The 19,860-nt window shown below is 41.1% G+C and overlaps 1 protein-coding gene across 7 annotated transcripts in view; it reads left to right on the forward strand.

Annotated features, from left to right (window-relative positions):
• LOC121436645 (vesicle-associated membrane protein 7) overlaps positions 1–19,751 on the forward strand; it is a 45,389-nt gene extending 25,638 nt beyond the window's left edge. For all 7 annotated transcript variants that reach the window (XM_041636655.1, XM_041636659.1, XM_041636656.1 and 4 more), the window contains 2 exons: positions 16,892–16,984; positions 17,936–19,751. In XM_041636655.1, the coding sequence (XP_041492589.1) occupies positions 16,892–16,984; positions 17,936–18,004 (162 nt within the window). In that variant the 3' untranslated portion in view covers positions 18,005–19,751. The remainder of the gene's footprint in view (positions 1–16,891; positions 16,985–17,935) is intronic.
• Positions 19,752–19,860: the final 109 nt, after the last annotated feature.

A 19,860-nucleotide genomic window follows, 5' to 3' on the forward strand; every position in this document is an offset into this window, starting at 1 on the left:
CATTTTGTCTACTTCCCATAGCCAAGAGGACAACTATATGTTTTTCCTTTGGTTCACCTTCTTACTTAGCTTCTTTGGGATCACCAATTGTAGTCTCCGTGACCCTTGTTTATGGCTAGAAACCAAAACATATGTGTTGGTTTAGCTTAGCAGCCCATACAATGAAATGTCTCTCTGTACTTAGCTCCTTCACAGTCAAAAAATTCAAGGAAACACAATAATATACATAATCCAGACTCTCTGTGAACTTTTCGTCTTTACATGGCTTGTTTTTACTCTATTACTTTTTAATGTTTATTTTTTTATTTTTACTCCTTTAATCTGACTGTCTGTACTCTGTGTCTTTAAAGATGTTATCTTTTTTAAAGCATTAACTTTATTTTATGACTCTCTATACTCTTTTTCTTCTCTCTTCCAAGCCTACGTACATTTATCCAACACTATGACCCATTTAGAGGTCTTTTATGTCTGAATCTGTCCTACTATGTTTCTGTAATATTTTACTGTCTAGGAGCACTTCATAAAATGCTAAGCATTTCTTAAAAACTTAAGCTGTGTTATTGCTCTGGTAATATGTCAGTGCCTGCTTGCCCTGCCCAGTCCAGCATGGTGAAGCCACTTGTCCCTCTGAGCCATGCGCACCGACCCACTTCTAGGCACATTGCCAGTCCACGACACCATTAAGCAAGCTACAGCACTTTGCTCACAAACCCCATCCAAATGCTCTGTCTCCCGCAAGAGCCAGAGGTCTCGCTGGCAGCATAGCACAGAAAGCCTGCATTTCAAAATGGTATGGCTTTTATCTGCTGCTGCTGCTGCTGCTGAGTCAGGAAAATCTCTCTTAAAGGAGCTGCGGCATGCCGCCAGCAAACAGCAAAAAGCTGTGTTAAACCTTTATAATATCCATGCTGGTTTAGCTTGGCAGCCCATATAATGAGATGTCTCTCTGTACTTAGCTCCTTCACAGTCAAAAAATTTAAAGAAAACACAATAATACACAGAATTCAGGCTTTCTGTGAATTTTCCATTTTTATGTCGCTTATTTTTCTTTATTTCTTTTAATCTATAATTATCTGTACTCTATCTCTTTAAAGACTTTACCCTTTTTAAAAAACATTAACTTTATTTTATACTCTATCTTTTCTCTTCTAAGCCTATGTATATTTATTTAACAGTGTGACCCATTTAGAGGTCTTTTATGTCTGAATCTGTCCTATTGTGGATCTGTAATTCTTTACTGTCCAAGAGCAGTTTTGTTTTGCAGTTTTAAATTGCTAAGGGCTTAAGAATCTAAGCTGTGACATTCCTAGGTCAAAAACAGGTACTGTGGGCTTGCCCCGCCCAGTCCAGCATGGCGGAGCTGCTTATGCCTCTGAGCTGTGTGCACCACTAGCATAGCAGAGCTGCTTGTGCCTTGGAGTCAGTTGTGCCTCTGAGCCGCACGTAATGCTCCCCTTTTAGGCACACAGCGAATTCAGAGGCCATCAAATGAACCATAGCACTTTACTCACAAACCCCATGGAAATGCTCTGTCTCCCACAAGAGACAGAGGTCACTCTGGCAGCACAGCCCAGAAATTGGTATTTTAAAACCGCCACTTTCTAGTAGACCTGATCCTGCTGCCTACCCAGGCAGGGAGCGCCAAGCCATGCCAAACCACAGGCATGGTCTCACTTGCTTTGATCCCGACCCCAAGTGGGCACACAAACATCCGGGGCGACAAATGCTCCATAACTGGAGATTGTACCGGTGGTAGGGCCCAAGAAGCCTTGTTTTAAAATGGTGCAGCTGTTTTTCTGCTGCTATTGCTGAGTCAGGAAATCTCTGTGGCACACCTGGGAAAGATTCCAACCAGCATCAGTCTCAGGCAGGAGAATCATGGTATCTGCCACACTTCCCTTACCAGCATTCTATTTTGTCTACTTCACCTATCTAAATTCTGCCTTATCAAAAGGCCAAGGCAGTCTCTTTATTCAACCAATGAAAGCAACACACAAACAGAAGAACCTCCTACACCATAAACCTATGCTGTGACCTAGGTAATTGACAGAATCTCCTCTTTCTATTTTTTTTTTGTTCAAACATTTTTTTTATTTTTTATTTTTTTTGTCATTTTTTTATTGAGAAAAGGAAAAAAAACAAGTTTCCGCCTCCTCCCAGCCTCCCATTTTCCTCCCCCTTCTCCCACCCTTCTCCCCCTCCTCCCACCCTTCTTCCCCTCCCCCCACTCCTCTCCCCCTCCTTCTCCAGTCCAAAGAGCAATCAGGGTTCCCTGCCCTGTGGTAAGTCCTAGGTCCTCCCCCCTCCGTCCATATCTAGGAAGGTGAACATCCAAACTGGCTAGGCTCCCACAAAGCCAGCACATTAAGTAGGATCGAAACCTAGTGCCATTGTCCTTGGCTTCTCATCATCCCTCATTGTTCGCCATGATCAGAGAGTCCAGTTTTATCCCATGCTTTTTCAGTCACAGTCCAGCTGGTCTTGGTGAGCTCCCAATAGATCAGCTCCACTGTCTCAGTGGGTGGGTGCACCCCTCGTGGTCCCGACTTCTTTGCTCATGTTCTCCCTCCTTCTGCTCCTCATTGGGACCTTGGGAGCTCAGTCCAGTGTTCCAGTGTGGGTCTCTGTCTCTATCTCCATCCATCACCAGATGAAGGTTCTATGGTGATATGCAAGATATTCGTCAGTATTGCTATAGGATAGGATCATTTCAGGTTCCCTATCCTCAGCTGCCCAAGGAACTAACTGGGGACATCGCCTTGGGCTCCTGGGAGCCACTCTAGGTTCAAGTCTCTTGCCAGCCCTAAGGTGGCTCCCTTAACTAAGAATTGTGCTTCCGTGCTCCCCTATCCAGCCTTCCTTTATCCCAATCATCCTGTTTCCCCAAGTTACCCCCATCCTCCCCTACTCCCTTTTCTCTCCCCATCTCCCCTTTCCCCCATCCCACCCCACCCCCCAAGATCCCACTTTCCTCCCCGGCAATTTTGTCTACTTCCCATAGGCAAGAGGGTAACTATATGTTTTTCCTTGGGTTCACCTTCTTATTTAGCTTCTTTAGGTTCACCAATTGTAGACTCTGTGACCCTTATTTATGGCTAGAAACGAATTATGAGTGAGTACATCCCATGTTCATCTTTTTGGGTCTGGGTTACCTCACTCAGTATAGTGTTTTCTATTTCCATCCATTTGCATGCAAAATTCGAAAAGTCATTGTTTTTTAACGCAGTGTAGTACTCTAATGTATATATATTCCATACTTTCTTCATCCATTCTTCCATTGAAGGGCATCTAGGTTGTTTCCAGGTTCTGGCTATTACAAATAATACTGCTATGAACATAGTTGAACAAATGCTCTTGTCATATGATCGGGCATCTCTTGGGTATATTCCCAGGAGTGGTATTGCTGGGTCCAGGGGTAGGTTGATTCCGAATTTCCTGAGAAACCGAAACACTGATTTCCAAAGTGGTTGCACAAGATTGCATTCCCACCAGCAATGGATGAGTGTACCCCTTCCTCCACAGCCTCTCCAGCAAAGGCTATCATTGGAGTTTTTGATTTTAGCCATTCTGACAGGTGTAAGATGATATCTCAAAGTTGTTTTGATTTGCATTTCCCTGATTGCTAAGGAGGTTGAGCATGACCTTAAGTGTCTTTTGGCCATTTGAACTTCTTCTGTTGAGAATTCTCTGTTCAGTTCAGTGCCCCATTTTTTAATTGGGTTAATTAGCATTTTAAAGTCTAGTTTCCTGAGTTCTCTATATATTTTGGAGATCAGACCTTTGTCTGTTGCGGGGTTGGTGAAGATCTTCTCCCAGTCAGTAGGTTGCCGTTTTGTCTTAGTGACAGTGTCCTTTGCTTTACAGAAGCTTCTCAGTTTTAGTATGTCCCATTTATTCAATGTTGCCCTTAATGTCTTGCTGCTGGGGTTACACATAGGAAGCGATCTCCTGTGCCCATCTGTTGTAGGGTACTTCCCACTTTCTCCTCTATCAGGTTCAGTGTGTTCGGGCTGATATTGAGGTCTTTAATCCATTTGGACTTGAGTTTTGTGCATGGTGATAGATATGGGTCTATTTTCATTCTTCTACAGGTTGACATCCAGTTGTGCCAGCACCATTTGTTGAAGATGCTTTCTTTCTTCCATTGTATACTTTTAGCTCCTTTATCGAAAATGAGGTGTTCATAGGTTTGTGGGTTAAAAATTCGGGTCTTCTATACGATTCCATTGGTCGACTTCTCTGTTTTTATGCCAGTACCACACTGTTTTCATCACTGTAGCTCTGTAATAGAGTTTGAAGTCAGGGATGGTAATGCCTCCAGACAATCCTTTATTGTATAGGATTGTTTTGGCTATCCTGGGTTTTTTGTTTTTCCATATAAAGTTGATTATTGTCCTCTCAAGATCGGTGAAGAATTTTCCTGGGATTTTGATGGGGATTGAGTTGAATCTATAAATTGCCCACGGTAGAATTGCCATTTTTACTATGTTGATCCTCCCAATCCAAGAGCAAGGGAGGTCCTTCCATTTTCTGGTATCCCCCTCAATTTCTTTCTTCAATGCCTTAAAGTTCTTGTCAAATAGATCTTTCACTTCCTTGGTTAGAGTTATCCCAAGATATTTTATGCTGTTTGTGGCTATCGTGAAAGGTGAAGCTTCTCTGATTTCCCTCTCTGCTTCCATATCCTTTGTGTATAAGAGGGCGACTGATTTTTTGGAGTTGATCTTGTATCCTGCCACATTACTAAAGGTGTTTATCAGCTGTAAAAGTTCTTTGGTGGAGTTTTGGGGGTCGCTTATGTACACTATCATATCATCTGCAAATAACGAAAGTTTCACTTCTTCCTTTCCAATTCGAATCCCCTTGATCCCCTTATGTTGTCTTATTGCTATTGCTAGAACTTCAAGCACTATATTGAAGAGGTATGGTGAGAGTGGACAGCCTTGTCATGTTCCTGAGTTTAGTGGGATGGCTTTGAGTTTCTCTCCGTTTAATTTGATGTTAGCTGTCGGCTTGCTGTATATAGCTTTTATTATATTTAGGTATAACCCTTGTATCCCTAATCTCTCCAATACTTTTATCATAAAGGGATGTTGAATTTTGACAAATGCTCTTTCAGCATCTAATGAAATGATCATATGGTGTTTTTCTTTCAGTTTATTTATATGATGGATTACATTGGTAGATTTTCATATGTTGAACCAGCCCTGCATCTCTGGGATGAAGCCTACTTGATCATAATGGATAATTTTTCTAATGTGTTCTTGGATTTGGTTTGCCAGTGTTTTGTTGAGGATTTTTGCGTCGATGTTCATGAGTGAGATTGGCCTATAATTCTCTTTCTTGGTTGAGTCTTTGTGTGGTTTTGGTATCAGAGTAACTGTAGCTTCATAAAAGGAATTTGGCAATGCCTCTTCTGTTTCTATATTGTGAAATACATTAAGGAGTATAGGTATTAGCTCTTCTTGGAAGTTCTGGTAGAATTCCTCATTGAAACCGTCTGGTCCTGGGCTTTTTTTGGTAGGGAGGTTTTTGATAGCCTCTTCTAATTGTTCGCGACTAACAGGTCTATTTAGATTGTTCACCTGGTCCTGGTTTAACTTTGGTCTATGGTATTTATCCAAAAAAGTGTCCATTTCCTTTACATTTTCCAGTTTTGTGGCATATAGGCTTTTGTAGTAAGATCTAATGATTCTCTGAATTTCCTCTGTGTCTGTGGTTATGTCCCCCTTTTCATTTCTGATCTTATTAATTTGCAAATTCTCTCTCTGCCGTTTGATTAGTTTGGATAGGGGTTTGTCAATCTTGTTGATTTTCTCCAGGAACCAGCTTTTTGTTTCATTGATTCTTTGTATTGTTTTCTGTGTTTCTATTTTGTTGATTTCAGCCCTCAGTTTGATTATTTCCAGTCTTCTACTCCTCCTAGGTGAGTCTGCTTCTTTTTTTTCTAGAGCTTTCAGGTGTGCTGTTAAGTCTCCAATGTGAGCGTTCTCTGTTTTCTTTAAGTGGGCACTTAATGCTATGAACTTTCCTCTTAGGACTGCTTTCATATTGTCCCGTAAGTTTGAGTATGTTGTTTCTTTATTTTCATTCAGTTCCAGGAAGACTTTAATTTCTTTCTTAATTTCTTCCTTAATCGAGGTATGGTTCAGTAGTTGACTGTTCAGTTTCCATGAATTTGTAGGCTTTCTGGGGGTAGCATTGTTGTTGAATTCTAACTTTAATCCATGGTGATCTGATAAGACACAGGTGGTTACTAATATTTTTTTGTAACTGTGGATGTTTGCTTTGTTACCGACTATGTGGTCGATTTTTGAGAAGGTTCCATGAGCTGCAGAGAAGAACATATATTCTTCCCTATTTGGGTGGAATGTTCTATAGATGTCTGTTAAGTCCATTTGCTTCATTACCTCCATTAATTCTCTTATTTCTCTGTTAGGTTTCTGTCTGATTGACCTGTCCATTGGTGATAGAGGAGTGTTGAAGTCTCCTACTATTAGTGTGTGCGGTTTGATGGCTGCCTTGAGTTTTAGCAATGTTTCTTTTACGTACGTGGGTGCTTTTATATTAGGGGCATAGATGTTCAGGAATGAGACTTCATCCTGATGAACTGTTCCTGTTATGAGTATAAAATGGCCCTCTCCATCTCTTCTGATTGATTTAAGTTTGAAGTCAACTTTGTTAGAAATTAGTATGGCCACACCTGCTTGTTTCTTAGGTCCATTTGCTTGATAAGCCTTTTCCCAGCCCTTTACTCTGAGTAGGTGCCTGTCTTTGTGGTTGAGGTGTGTTTCTTGTAAACAGCAGAATGTTGTATCCTCTTTTCTTATCCAATCTCTTAGCCTGTGCCTTTTTATAGGTGAGTTGAGTCCATTGACATTAAGTGATATTAATGACCAGTGGTTGTTAACTCTGGTCACTTTTTTAGTCGTAGAGTTTGTGTGTTTCCCTTCTTTGAGTTGTGTTGATGAAGGGTCTCTAGATGTCTGAGTTATTGTGGTCATTGTTGGACTCCTTGGTTAGTGATTTTCCTTCTATTACTTTCTGTAAGCCTGGATTTGTGGCTGCGTATTGATTAAATTTGTTTTTATCCTGGAAAATTTTATTTTCTCCATTTATAGTGAACGAAAGCTTGGCTGGGTATAGTAGTATGGGCTTGCATCCATGGTCTCTCAGTTTCTGCATTACATCTATCCAGGACCTTCTGGCTTTCATGGTTTCCATGGAGAAGTCAGGTGTAAGTCTGATAGGTTTACCTTTATAAGTGACTTGGCCTTTTTCCTTTGCAGCTTTTAAAATTCTTTCCTTATTCTGTATGCTTTGTGTTTTGATTATTTTATGGCGAGGGGATTTTTTTTTTTTTTGATCCAGCCTATTCGGTGTTCTGTATGCTTCTTGAACCTTCATAAGTATATCTTTCTTTGCATTGGGAAACTTTTCTTCTATAATTTTATTAAATATATTTTCTGGACCATTGAGCTGCACTTCTTCTCCTTCTTCTACTCCTATTATTCTTAGGTTTGGTCTTTTTATTGTGTCCCAGATTTCCTGAATGTTTTGTGATGAGAGTTTGTTGGACTTGCTGTTTTCTTTGATCAGTGTGTTTATTTTCTCTATGGTATCTTCAGAATCTGAGATTCTTTCTTCTAACTCTTGTATTCTGTTTGTTATGCTTGTTTCTGTAGACTCTGTTTGTTTACTTAAATTTTCCATGTCCAGCCGGCCCTCTGTTTGTGTTTTCTTCTTTGCCTCCAGTTCAGTTTTCAAGTCTTGAACTGTTTCCATTATCTGTTTGATTGTTTTTCCTTGGTTTTCTAGGGTATCATTCACTGATTTATTCAATTCTTCTAACTTTCTGTTATATTTCTCATCCATTTCTATAAGGGCATTTTTTACATGCTGTTTAAGGGCGTCAATCACTTTCATGCAGTCAATCTTTTCGGCAGTGGGGCCGAAGTGGGGAGGGTTCTTGATGCAAGCTGGGTGGGCTAGGAAGAAAGAGGTAGTATGCAGGGAGTAGAGGCCCTGCAGAGAGCCCAAGAAGAATAGGGGGTTGAGGAACCTCTGAGTTCCCTGTCCAGGGCTGGCGCCGCGGGGTCAGAAACTCACCCCAATGTTGGCTCTCCTGGCACCAAGAGATCAGGTCTCCGTGCTGGTTGGGTAGCTCGCAAACAAAGCGCCTACCTTGCTTTGTGTAGGCAGGCTATAGAAACAAAGGAACTCCCGCCCGCTTGGGTGCCCTGAGGATTAGGACCCAGTGCCCAGACAGGCTGGGCTGGGTGAGTTATGTGCCAAAAGAGGGCCGTGGGGCCGAAGTGGGGAGGCTTCTGGATGCAAGCTGGGTGGGATAGGAAGAAAGAGGCAGCATGCAGGGAGTAGAGGCCCTGCAGAGAGCCCAAGAAGGATAGGGGGCTGAGGAACCCCTGAGTTCCCTGTCCCGGGCTGGCACTGCGGGGTCAGAAACTCACCCCAATTCCTCTTTCTATTTTTTTTCAAGAGCAATTTGTAATCCCCATTTAGGCAAAACTTTCTTTACTTCAAACATTCTTTCTAAGGTATCTGCATTTGAATCAAATAGCAAAATGTCATCCATGTAATGGTAAATTATAGATTTAGGAAATTGTTTACATATTATTTCCACTGGCTGACTCACAAAGCATTGCCTAAGGGAGGATAGTCCTGTGAAGGCAATTTTTCTCTGCCCTTTTCTTATAGGTATAGTGAGGAAATAATCTTTTAAATCAATAACTATAAGAGACCATCCTTTAGGTAATAGAGAAGGCAAAATAATTCTAGATTGTAGAAGGCCCATAAGGTGAATTACCTTATTGACAGCTCTTAGATCTGTCACCATTCTCCATTTGCCAGATTTCTTTTTAACAACAAATAGAGGAGAATTCCAAGGGCTGGTTCATTCTTCAATATAGTGGGCATCTAGTTGCTTCTGTAACAGCTGTTCTAAAGCCTGCAGTTTTTCTTCTGTTAAAGGCTATTGTTTAACCCATATTGGTTTCTTAGTTAACCATTTTAAAGGTAGAGCCATTGGTACCTCTAAAGGTTTGCTAGTTGCTTTGTGTTCTTCTAGTAATAATTATAATATTATTTATACACACTCTTAGATTTGGTCTTTGATCATTTATAGAAGTCTGCCAACATATATACTTCCTATTGGAATTTTTGATTCATCCTCCATGTCTATTTCATCATCCAGAACAGTATGGTTTTTTACAGCAGGCAATGGATATTTTAATTTTCCTGGTGAGATATGTCCTCCATGGTGACTGGGAATGACTGGACCACTTTTGGCTTGGGGACCCATGAGAGGCCCCTCGAGGAGTTTCCCCATGGTATTGGGTTGCCTTGTCTGTCTTTTGTTGATCTACATTCATTGGTTCAATGTCGGCCTTTACCACATCTTCTACATAATCTAGAAGGTGGAGACCTTCTATTTTTGCCATTCCCAGAGGAGACACTATTTCTAGGAATTCCTTGTCTACAGTCCCTTCTCAGATGTCTTATTCTACCACAATTGAAACATTTGCCATTTTTATGTCTCCTCATACCTTTGGAAATTGCTTCTCCTACCCAAGCCTCAGTATTAGAGTCAAATGTCTCAGCGTTCATTATTCCTACAGCACATTATGGTGAGGAGGCATGGATGCAAGTAATAGTCATAGTGGCAGGAGCCGGAAACAGATTACATTATGAATCAGAGAGCGAACTGAAAGTGTCGGGCAAGGCTGTATACTCTCAAAGTTTACCTCCAGTGATATACTTCCTCTAGCAATGCTGCAACTCCTAAATATTCCTAAGCAGTGTCACCAGTTGGGAATCAAGTGTTCAAATGCCATAGCCTATTTTGGACATTTCTCAGTCAAAGTATCACATCCATTTAGTCCCACATAAAGTCTGGTTTATCACTAAAATGTCACCCTGATATTAGTTCTGTCAGAAGGGGTACATCTTTAAAAATTAATGGATGGTAGCATGTTGTTGTCAGTACAAGCTCTGCTGGCAGCTACAGAACTAAATGATCCATAAGATGCAGTAGTAGCAAATCAGTACAAACAAAATTAGGAAATACATCAGCAGACAGCTTAGTTTTGGGCATATGTGATTGCTTGAAAACCATTTTGCTAAGAGAACCAACATCCAGCAGGTCAGAGAAACAAGTCAGTCAGTCTCTTCATCTGTATCTTTACTTTTCTCTTATCCCTTTTATATCGCCTAAGACAAAAATTTCTACACAAGAAAAGATTATGTCACAATCACAAGTTACATTTTTTTTCAAAATCAAATTAGTCTTCACACTGAATGAAATCACATTATGATCACAAATTACATGTTTTTCTTAGAAGTCCATAAGCACTTAAACTTTTTTTGTATTAATATTCCTACCATAACATCTTCACCCCAAAGCAATGATCCTTAACAAAGATTTAAACAAGCCAAGTATATTTCAGCTTGTTCCTTTTGTACTAGCAGGCAGCTATTTACAGTTTCAGTGTAGCAGATTTCTATCCTATTTCTCTTCTACAAAACTTTACTCAAGTGGTCTAGCTAGCCATCTGTTTTTCTTTATACACAATAGGGTCATTTAATTTCCTTTCACAACTTTGTTTTTTCAAGGTGTATACTTGGGCCTGTGATTAATTCTGTAAGCTGCATGACCAAGAAACTCAGGCCTAACCTTGGGTGTAGGTATAAATTGCTTTCTTTGATCATCAGCCTGTTTTTCCAGAGGCATAATTCATGGAGCTATAATGCATGAAACTTCTTTGTTCTTATTTTCCATTCTCTGCAAATCTAAGAAAGGGGAAAGTGACTTCTAGCCTAATTTTCCCTTATTTGTATCTCTTGTTGGAGCAATAATTGGCAGAATTACCTATAACAGTTCCCTAATCATTTTTATTAACTGTCCTAACCACATGAATCTTTAAATTATTGATCTAACTAATCATCATTGCTCTTATAAAAATCATCTTCATTATTATCTTCAACTAAATTTCCCAGTGAGGAGTGGGATTTTCCCATGAAACCATCACTATACTAGACACAGTGGGATCCTTTCTCATAGTAATCACACCATGCCAAATACCAAAGGAACATGAGGTAGCAAGTAGGAGAAAGTACAGTAGAAGCAAGGGGTACCTGGGGACGACTTCCCCAGGGCTTTGTCCCTCCAGGTACTCACATCCTAGCTTTGCTCTCTGGTTGGCTGTATTCCTTAAGCTCCATTACTGATGACAGCTCCTCTGTCATGACCTCTGACAACATTTTCTAGTGCAGAATTACAAAGATATATATCCCCCAAAACCTATGTTTTGAACATAAAACATTTGATAGAAATGTAGTAATAGATGTGACCCCTCTTCCAGGGCTCCCAAGCCAGGGAAGCTGCACCCCCTCTTCAATGGCTGGCCTCCCCATGGCAGGCCCTGGGGTTCCAGGCTTGGGCACATGTGCACCCCTCTTCCACAGCCAGCCTCCAAGAGCTGGGCAGACTCCGGGGACTAAGGGTAGAGAAGCTGTGCCCTCCACTTCCACGGCCGGCCTCCCCAGGTCCAGCCAGGACAGACCCTGGGGAGGCAGGCTGGGGAAAATGTGCATTGCTCTTCCATGACATGCATGCCCTGGGGAGCTAGGCCAGAGAAGAAACACCCCCTCTTCCACCCAGCATCCTGAGGGCTGGCTAGGTCAAGAAAGATGTGCCCCCTCTACTACAGCTTCCTTTCCCGGGCAGGGCAGGCCCTGGAGTGTCAGGCTGAGAAGCTTTGCCCATACTTCCATGGCTGCCAGGCAGGGGAGTTGCACCCCCTCTTCCAAAGCTGACACCCCTGGGCTGTCAAGGCCTTGGGGTACCAGACCAGGGAAGATGTCCCCCCCTCTTCCAGTCAGCCTTCCCAGGGTCAGCCTGTCCCTGGAGTCCTAGTCGGGGTAGATACACCCCCTCTTCCACGGCAGACAGGCCCTATTGAGCCAGGCCAGGGAAAACGCATCTCCTCTTCCATGACTGGCCTTCCTGGGCAGGCCAGGCACTGGAGTCCCAGGCCGGGGAAGATGTGCACCCTCTTACATGGCCAGCCTCCCCAGGCAGGCCAGTCCCTGTAGTGCCAGGCCAGGGAAGCTGTGCCTCCTCTTCCACAGCTGGCTTCCCCAGGGCAGATCAGGCCCTGGGTTGCAGGGCTTGGAAGCTGTGCCTCCTCATCCTCGACTGGCCTCCCTAGATTACGCCAAGCCCTGGTGTGCCAGGACAGGGAAGCTGCTCCCCATCATCCACAGCTGGCCTCCATAGGGCAGTCCAGTCCTTGGGGTGCCAGGCCTGGGAAGCTGTGCCCTCTTTCCACAGCCTGCCTCCCCAGGGCAAGCCAGTCCCTGTGGTGACATGCTGAGGAAGTTGGGCCTACTCATCCACGGTTGGCCTCCCCAGGGCAGGACAGGCTGTGTTGTGCCAGGCCTGGGAAGATGCGCACCTCATCCAGGGCTTTCAGGTCCAAAGATGCCAGGCTGGGGAAGCAGTGCCCTTTCCTCCACGGCTGAACTCCCCAGGATAGGTTCTGGCGTGCCAGGTGAGGGATGCTGTGCCACCACATCCATGGTTGCCAGGCTAGGTAAACTGTACCCCCTCTTCCACGGATGTCCTCCCCAGACCAGGCCTGGGCCTTGGGTGCCATGATGAAATTACTGTGTCCCCTCTTCCACGGATGCCAGCCTGTGGAAGCAATGTCTTCTCTTCCACATCCACCAGGCTGGGGAAACTGCACTTCTACTTCCACAGTTGGCCTCCCCAAGACATGCCAGGCCCTTGGGTAACAGGCTCGGGAATCTGTGCACCCTCATCCAGGGATGCCAAGCCAGGGACACTGTACCCCCTCTTCAATGGCTGGCCTCCCCATGGGAGAACCTGGGGTCCAGGCTTGGGAAATGTAATGGGAGCCTTAAAGTTCTAGCCTTCAAGACTTTCGTGCAGGGTTCAATTAAAGACACCACGATAAGCTAAAAGGGGACTAAAAATCTGAGGGTAAAGAACTCGATTCACAATGGGAATCATCTGCCCATGTTTATTCTTCTCTCTTTCTCTCTTTATTCTTGTTCTGCCTTGTTCTACCTGTTACCAATGTTCACAGTCATATATAACTTTTAAAGCAGCAATTCTCCAGCCCTAGCAGGCTTCAGGACCAAAATTCTTTTGCACCATAGAAATCAGATAAGGGTTTTTATACACACACACACACATACACAGAGAGAGAGAGAGAGACAGAGACAGAGACAAAGACAGAGACAGAGAGATCCATGGGAGTGACTAGTGCACATCTAGTGAACACCTTAATGGAGAAAGTTAAGAAAGGAATTAAATCATCAGGGAATTCTAAGAGGGGAAGGTTACTGTGCTACGCTACATTTATAGGTGGTTAGTAAAGGGCTGAAAGGTTTATTTTCAGTAAAATTATGAGTAGGGCTGGGGAAGTTGTACCCACTCTTCCACAGTTGGCCTTCCCAGGGCTACCAAGGACCCTGGGATGCCAGGCCAGGGGAGATACACTCCCTCTTCCATGGTAGGGGAAGATGCGCTTCCTCTTCCAAGGCTGGACTCCCCTGGGCCAGTCAAGCCTTGGTGTTCCAGGCAGGAAGATGTGCCCCCTCTTCCATGACCAGCCTCCCTAGATCCAGCCAAGCCTTGGGGATTTAGGCCTCCGAACCTGTGACTCCCTGTCTTCTCCCTAGAGTTAGGGACAGCCTCCTGAGGGCCTACGAGGCCCAGGGTGCCAAGCTGGTGAAGCTGTGTCCTCCTTCATGGTCTGTATCCCCAGGGTTAGACAAGCCCTGGGGTGCCAGGCCAGGATGATGCACCCTTTCTTCCACATCGGCCTCTCTAGGTCCAGCCAAGTCCTGGAGTGCCAGGCCAGGGAAGATGACCAGCCTTCCCAGACAGGCCACGCGCTCAAGTACTAGGCTCGGGAAGCTTCACCCATTCTTCAACAGCTCCCAGGCAGCAGAAATGTGACCTCTCTTCCACGGCTGACCTCCCCTTGGCCGGCCAGGTGCTGGGGTGCCAAGCCAGGGAAACTGAGCCCCACTCTTCCAGTCTGGCCTACCTAGGGCCAGACAGGCCCTGGAGGTCAGGCTGGTAAACTATGTCCCCCTCTTCCACAGCTGGCCTCCCCAAGGCCAGATAGGCCCTAGGTAGCCAAGCGGAAAAGCTGCACCCACTCTTCCATGGCTGCCAAATATTACCAGATTAAAATATGGTAACCTACTTTTTACGTAGACAAATAGGGAAACTTATTCTTTACCTGTTACCATGAACATCTAAGATTCTAATGTAAATTTCTATTTGGTGGTAGAAATGTGCTCCAGAACAATTTCCCTTGCTCTGTTTCAGGTCATCAGTTTGGAATGTTTTGTTATAGTTCTTCACTCTTAAGCTTTCCTATGTAGGGCTGGAGAGATGGCTCAACAGTTAAGAGTACTTACTGCTATTGTAGAGGACCTGGGTTCAGTTCTCAGCACCCATATAGTGGCTCACAGCTGTCTCGCCATGTAGCCCTGGCTGGTCGCCTGAAATTGACCATATAGACCAGGCTGGCTTCAAACCCAGAGATCCATCTGCCACTGTGACTTAAATGCTGGAATTAAAGGCATGTGCAAGGAAGTATACATCAATGGTGATGGTTCTTGAGGTTGTCTTATCATTAGACCTCTCCCGTCTCCCTTTCCCTACTTGGACCATGAGGTAAATATTCTTTACCACACATTACCATCACCATACTGTTCTGGCAAAGCAAAGGGCTAAGTTACTGGACTGAGCTCTCTGGAATCATGTGCCGAAAAACTATTTCTAACCTTTAGTATGATCTTGGATATGTGCACACATTGTTGCACAAGTCTGACTGATATAATTATTAAGAGTCATTATGTTCTTATAAACTGTATTAACTTTTTTCAGTTAAGAACCATTTTCTCTGAAAAAAAAAACATAAACAAAAAAAAAGAACCATTTTCTCTGATCATTTACATATGGTACTTTTGTAATCCCTTCTAATATGCCTTAGTCAGTGCACATATTTCTGGCATGAATGTTTAGGGCTTAATGTACTTACTTTGGGCATGTAGTATATACTCATGTATCAGTTGAGTTTATGCGTGGCATCCTTTTCATTCTGCACTAAATGAAACCCAGGCTGATACTTTGTTACCTGCAGCACTATAGAGACTTTGTAGAGAAAGCAGTTAATTAAAATGTAGCAGCCATATTGAAAAGTATATTAACTGTAAGTATACAACTTGTAATTATTTACTAATGCATGTAAATACATTCATTGAGCCAACATGCAGATTAAATTTAGAGTATTATCAAAACTCAGAGGTGCCTTTCTACCCTCTTCTATTGACTGCACTCTTTGGAGTATCCCATATATTAAAAAGCTATTGGACTGGGGCTGTAGCTCAATTGGTAGAGTGCTTCTTGGTGTGCGTAAAGCCCTGGGCTTAATCTCCATCGCTTCTATCTTAGGTTTACTATTGCTGTGATGAAACACCATGACCACAATCAACTTGGGAAGGAAAGGATTTATTTTGCCTTACAATGGAACTTCACTGTTTATTGAAGGATTTCAGGGCAGGAACTCAAACAGGGCAAAAATCTTGAAGCAGGACCTGATACATAGGCCATGAAGGAGTGCTGTCTACTGACTTGCTTCTTACAGCTTGCTCACCCTGCTTTCTTATAGAACCTAGCACCACTAGCCAAGAAGTAGCACTACCTTCAATCGTATTGGCCCTCTTACATTAATCACTCATTTTAAAAATGCCCTAAAGGCTTGCCTACAGCCCAATCTTATGGAGGCATTTTCTCAATTGAGGTTCCCTCTTCTCAGATATCTTTGGCTTGTATCAAGTTGACATAAAAAGTAGCCATCGCAGTCACCTAAACCAGGCAAGGTGGTACATACCTATAATCCTAGCACTTTGGAAGTATAGCCAGGAAGATCAGGACTTTAATGTCCCTACCTTCATAGCAAGTTCAAGACTAGTCAGTACTGCATATAACCATGTCTCCAAAAAATATAAAAAGAAGCTGTAACATTTACTCTGTTTTTCTTTATGACAAAATTGTGACATTAATCCATGATATGTAGATTGACTACATAAATATATTAGTAAGCTGTTTTAATTACTGTATATTTGATTGTGGTTTACTGATATTTTAATACTTTCCAGTTTTAGGTATGAATAATAACCCAAACATTTTTTGAACTTTCACATATATCTCTTTTGTATAATAATAGCTGAGTATTTAGTACATGTTGATATTTGCTTACCTATTTGTTTTAAATTGCTTGTGTTCTGGTGAAAATGCTTTAATATCTCCTGAGAAGATTACAATGCAAAAGAAAATGGATAACTGAAGAAATGTGATCCTGTGGGGTTTTGACACTTAACAAGTAAATACATATGTTTCTAGGAAAATCAAACACATTTATATATATTGTTCAAAGCCAATTGGAAATTGTTTTTTCCTAAATAATCACTTGTTCATTCAACACTATGTACATTGCTACATAGAGAAGGAAAAGAAGTGAAGCCTTGCCAGTGAGTTCATATTGCTTAATATTGGTTTCAATGAACTCTGTTTTGGCTAACTACTGATTCTGAATGACCAGTCTCTCTTTGAAAAGAGAAGGAAGAAAAAAAGGACATTTGAATTTAAACAAAATTAGTGTAAGTATGGCTCAGTAGTAGAGTACTTGTCTACCATGATCTAGGCCCCGGGTTCCATTCTTAGAACCAAAATGTAAGATAATTGACTAAAAAAAAGCTTGCAGGTTTTTACTACGAATAATTCATATAGCCAATGCCAAGAATAAAACAACTTATGATTGTGTTCTAGTCTGTAACTTTCAAAACTACCAGCAGAAATCTTGCTCGAGCCATGTGTATGAAGAATATCAAGCTTACTGTCATCATCATCATCGTATCGATTGTAAGTTTTTTCTCTTTAGTATATGAGCTTATTTTTCACTCTTTAAGGTTATGGGATTCTTATTTATTGATATTCTGAAATGGGCTACATTCACATTTTAATTGTAAAACACATGACTGGGAAATATCTTTTCTTGTGAAATCAGCATTAAGTATCATCTCCATTTAAACTCCTGTTTTCCTATAGAGAAGTTTTGTACAAAATGTGATAAGCAAAACTGTGGTTGAAGACATGGCTTAATGTTTAAAAGCACTTTTTCTATAAGCAAGAGGACCTGGGTCCAAATCTCCAACAGCCACCTAAAAGGCTAGGCATAGTCGTGCATGCCTGTAGCCCCAGCGTGTGTAGTGTGTACATGTAGTTCCTGGTAGCTTGTTGGCTAAGCAGCCTAACTGAAAAAGTGAACTTCTAATATGCTTGCATAGTGAGAGATCTGATCTCAAATAATAAATAGGAAAGCAGTAGAGGAAGACACTGGAGGTACTCTGGCTTTTGTATATACATTCACAAGTGTGCATACCCATGTACTACACACACACACAAAACACTTTTGTTATATAAAACTTTCAACTAATTTCATCTATACACAGAATTATATAGGAATTAATATGTAATTTCATCTATTCTACAAACATTTGTTAGCTAGGCGGTATGTGTTTTAGCATTGATCCAGTCTCATGATTGAAGCCCAGTGTGTTCATACACTTGTGTGAAAGTTATTATGTAATTCTGAAACTGTACACATCCCACCATATATTTTGAAGCCAGCATCTTTATAACAGAAAATAATAAAATCTTTCCTCACAAGCAATCTTAGTTTTGCTATAGTTTCACTATTGGTTACGGTAGTGAAGAGCATTACTCTTCTAATAGCAGTAGAGTTTCTTTGATGTGTTCCTTGAACCTTGTGATAGAGTCATGTAAGTAAAATTGCCTTCTTTCTTCTTCCAGGTGTTCATCTATGTCATTGTGTCACCTCTCTGTGGAGGGTTTACATGGCCAACCTGTGTAAAGAAATAAAAAAGAAAACATTACCATTAACCAAGCATATAAGAGTGAAAGGAGAGAAAGGCAATCCATGTGACTCAGGCTTTTCACTATTTTTCGGAAATTATCTGCCAGTTCCTTTAATCTTCCTTTTGCTTTTTCTTGTCGTAATAGTATTATATGCATCTAGATTTATCTTTGTCTTCTCATATTGTTTAACAAACTTTACGTTGAACCATTATTTACAGGAATATCTTTGAAATGATATTTGTTTCTTTTGTTAAGTATAAACTTCTACTTAGAAAGACATTTTTTGTTTTTAACACACAAAGCTTTTGCCAAGGTGGAAACCACCAATCTTATAATTTGTCTGCTAAAACTGTCTAGGAATTTTCTGTGCTCACACAAAATTATTGGGAGATTGATTGTATTGCTAACATATCATTTTAGTCTCTTTCGTTATGGGAGAGTTTTAGGTGCTTCAAAGTCATATAGAATATTTTGGGAATTGTAATGAATTGTTGGTGCTGCTTATATCCAGGAGCCCATACAAGTGATGTATTTAGTGTTTTTATTTTAATAAGGTGGGAAACATTTTGCTAGCCGATTAGAAGCACAAGAATTATCCTTGTCCTCCCAGCATTTACTTTCTTAAATAAAGTTTAGTGCATTATTCATTCATACTGCAGATAGTTTAATATCTTCTGCTTCTCCATTACAAAGTCGAACTGAGAAAATGAATTAAATAAGTTGAGAATTGTGGGTTTTAGATATTATTTTTCTTCTGTGCATAATTGGGACAAACATATTTTTAATAAAATTCATAACAGAGGAAACGGGAGGCAGATATTTCTAACTCATCAAAGAAAAAGAAGGGAACCACAATAAAAGGGCAAGCATTGTAGCCTCACAAAATGCAGTCATGTGGGAAGTTTTTTTTTTCCATTCTGGGAAAAGCCCAAAATGAATACAATCAGAAGTCAACTCCAGGATTTGGATTTAACTTCTGTTGAATAATAGTTTGATCTTTCTTTGTGGTTTAACAAATTCTTTAATCTAATTTTGAATAGTTGTAAAGCTGAAAGAGAATAGACAGTACAATGATATAGTACAAAATATCTTAACATAAATCTATTATAGAATAAGAAAGTCTGAATGTTATGATGCTTCATCTACTCTGGCATCAGTAATTTAGTAGTTGGTATCTATCTGAAATGAAAACATTTTTGCCCGAGATGTAATTGCATTTATTTATCCATAGGTGAAATTAAATAGAAGTGATATTGCATTTTACTCTTTTCTCAATGAAACAATGAACTAGTGTTTTGGACTCATCCAACTGTTTAGCCTAGTCATGTGCCTTGAATATGTATGTATGTGTCCTATAATCAGACCCTTGGTACCTCTTCTTCTATTTTCATGCTATTTGTTTGATTTATTTGATACACCTAATGCACATAGGAAATCTTTGGTTCATCATGCATAACACAATTTTTCCAGACATTTTTATGAGCACTAATTCATAGTAATTATATAATTATTTCCTATTAGGAAATACATTCATTCTCCAAAAAAATTTGACATTCCCAAGTAATAACTTAAAGGCTTAAAATTTATTTCCTTTTCTTATACACACTAGAATAAAATTAATGTGCATGTTATAGGGATTAATTACTTAAGCGTTCCTTGCTCTATTTATGTATAAGGATGCTTTTTTCGGCATATTTCTCATTGTAAATGATGCACAAATTGAAAACATTAATAAAAGTTAATACATTGAGTTTCTTGTTTTAGAAGTTCTTACTTTAGTTATATGTAAAGACATTTAAACATGGTGTTTGGAGAAAAATAATTTTATTTATGTTGAAATACTGAGTGTAGCATGAATA

Source organism: Microtus oregoni, unplaced genomic scaffold, assembly GCF_018167655.1.
Source record: "Microtus oregoni isolate MIOR12 unplaced genomic scaffold, Mior012 000050F_000, whole genome shotgun sequence".
Classification (NCBI taxonomy): domain Eukaryota; kingdom Metazoa; phylum Chordata; class Mammalia; order Rodentia; family Cricetidae; genus Microtus; species Microtus oregoni.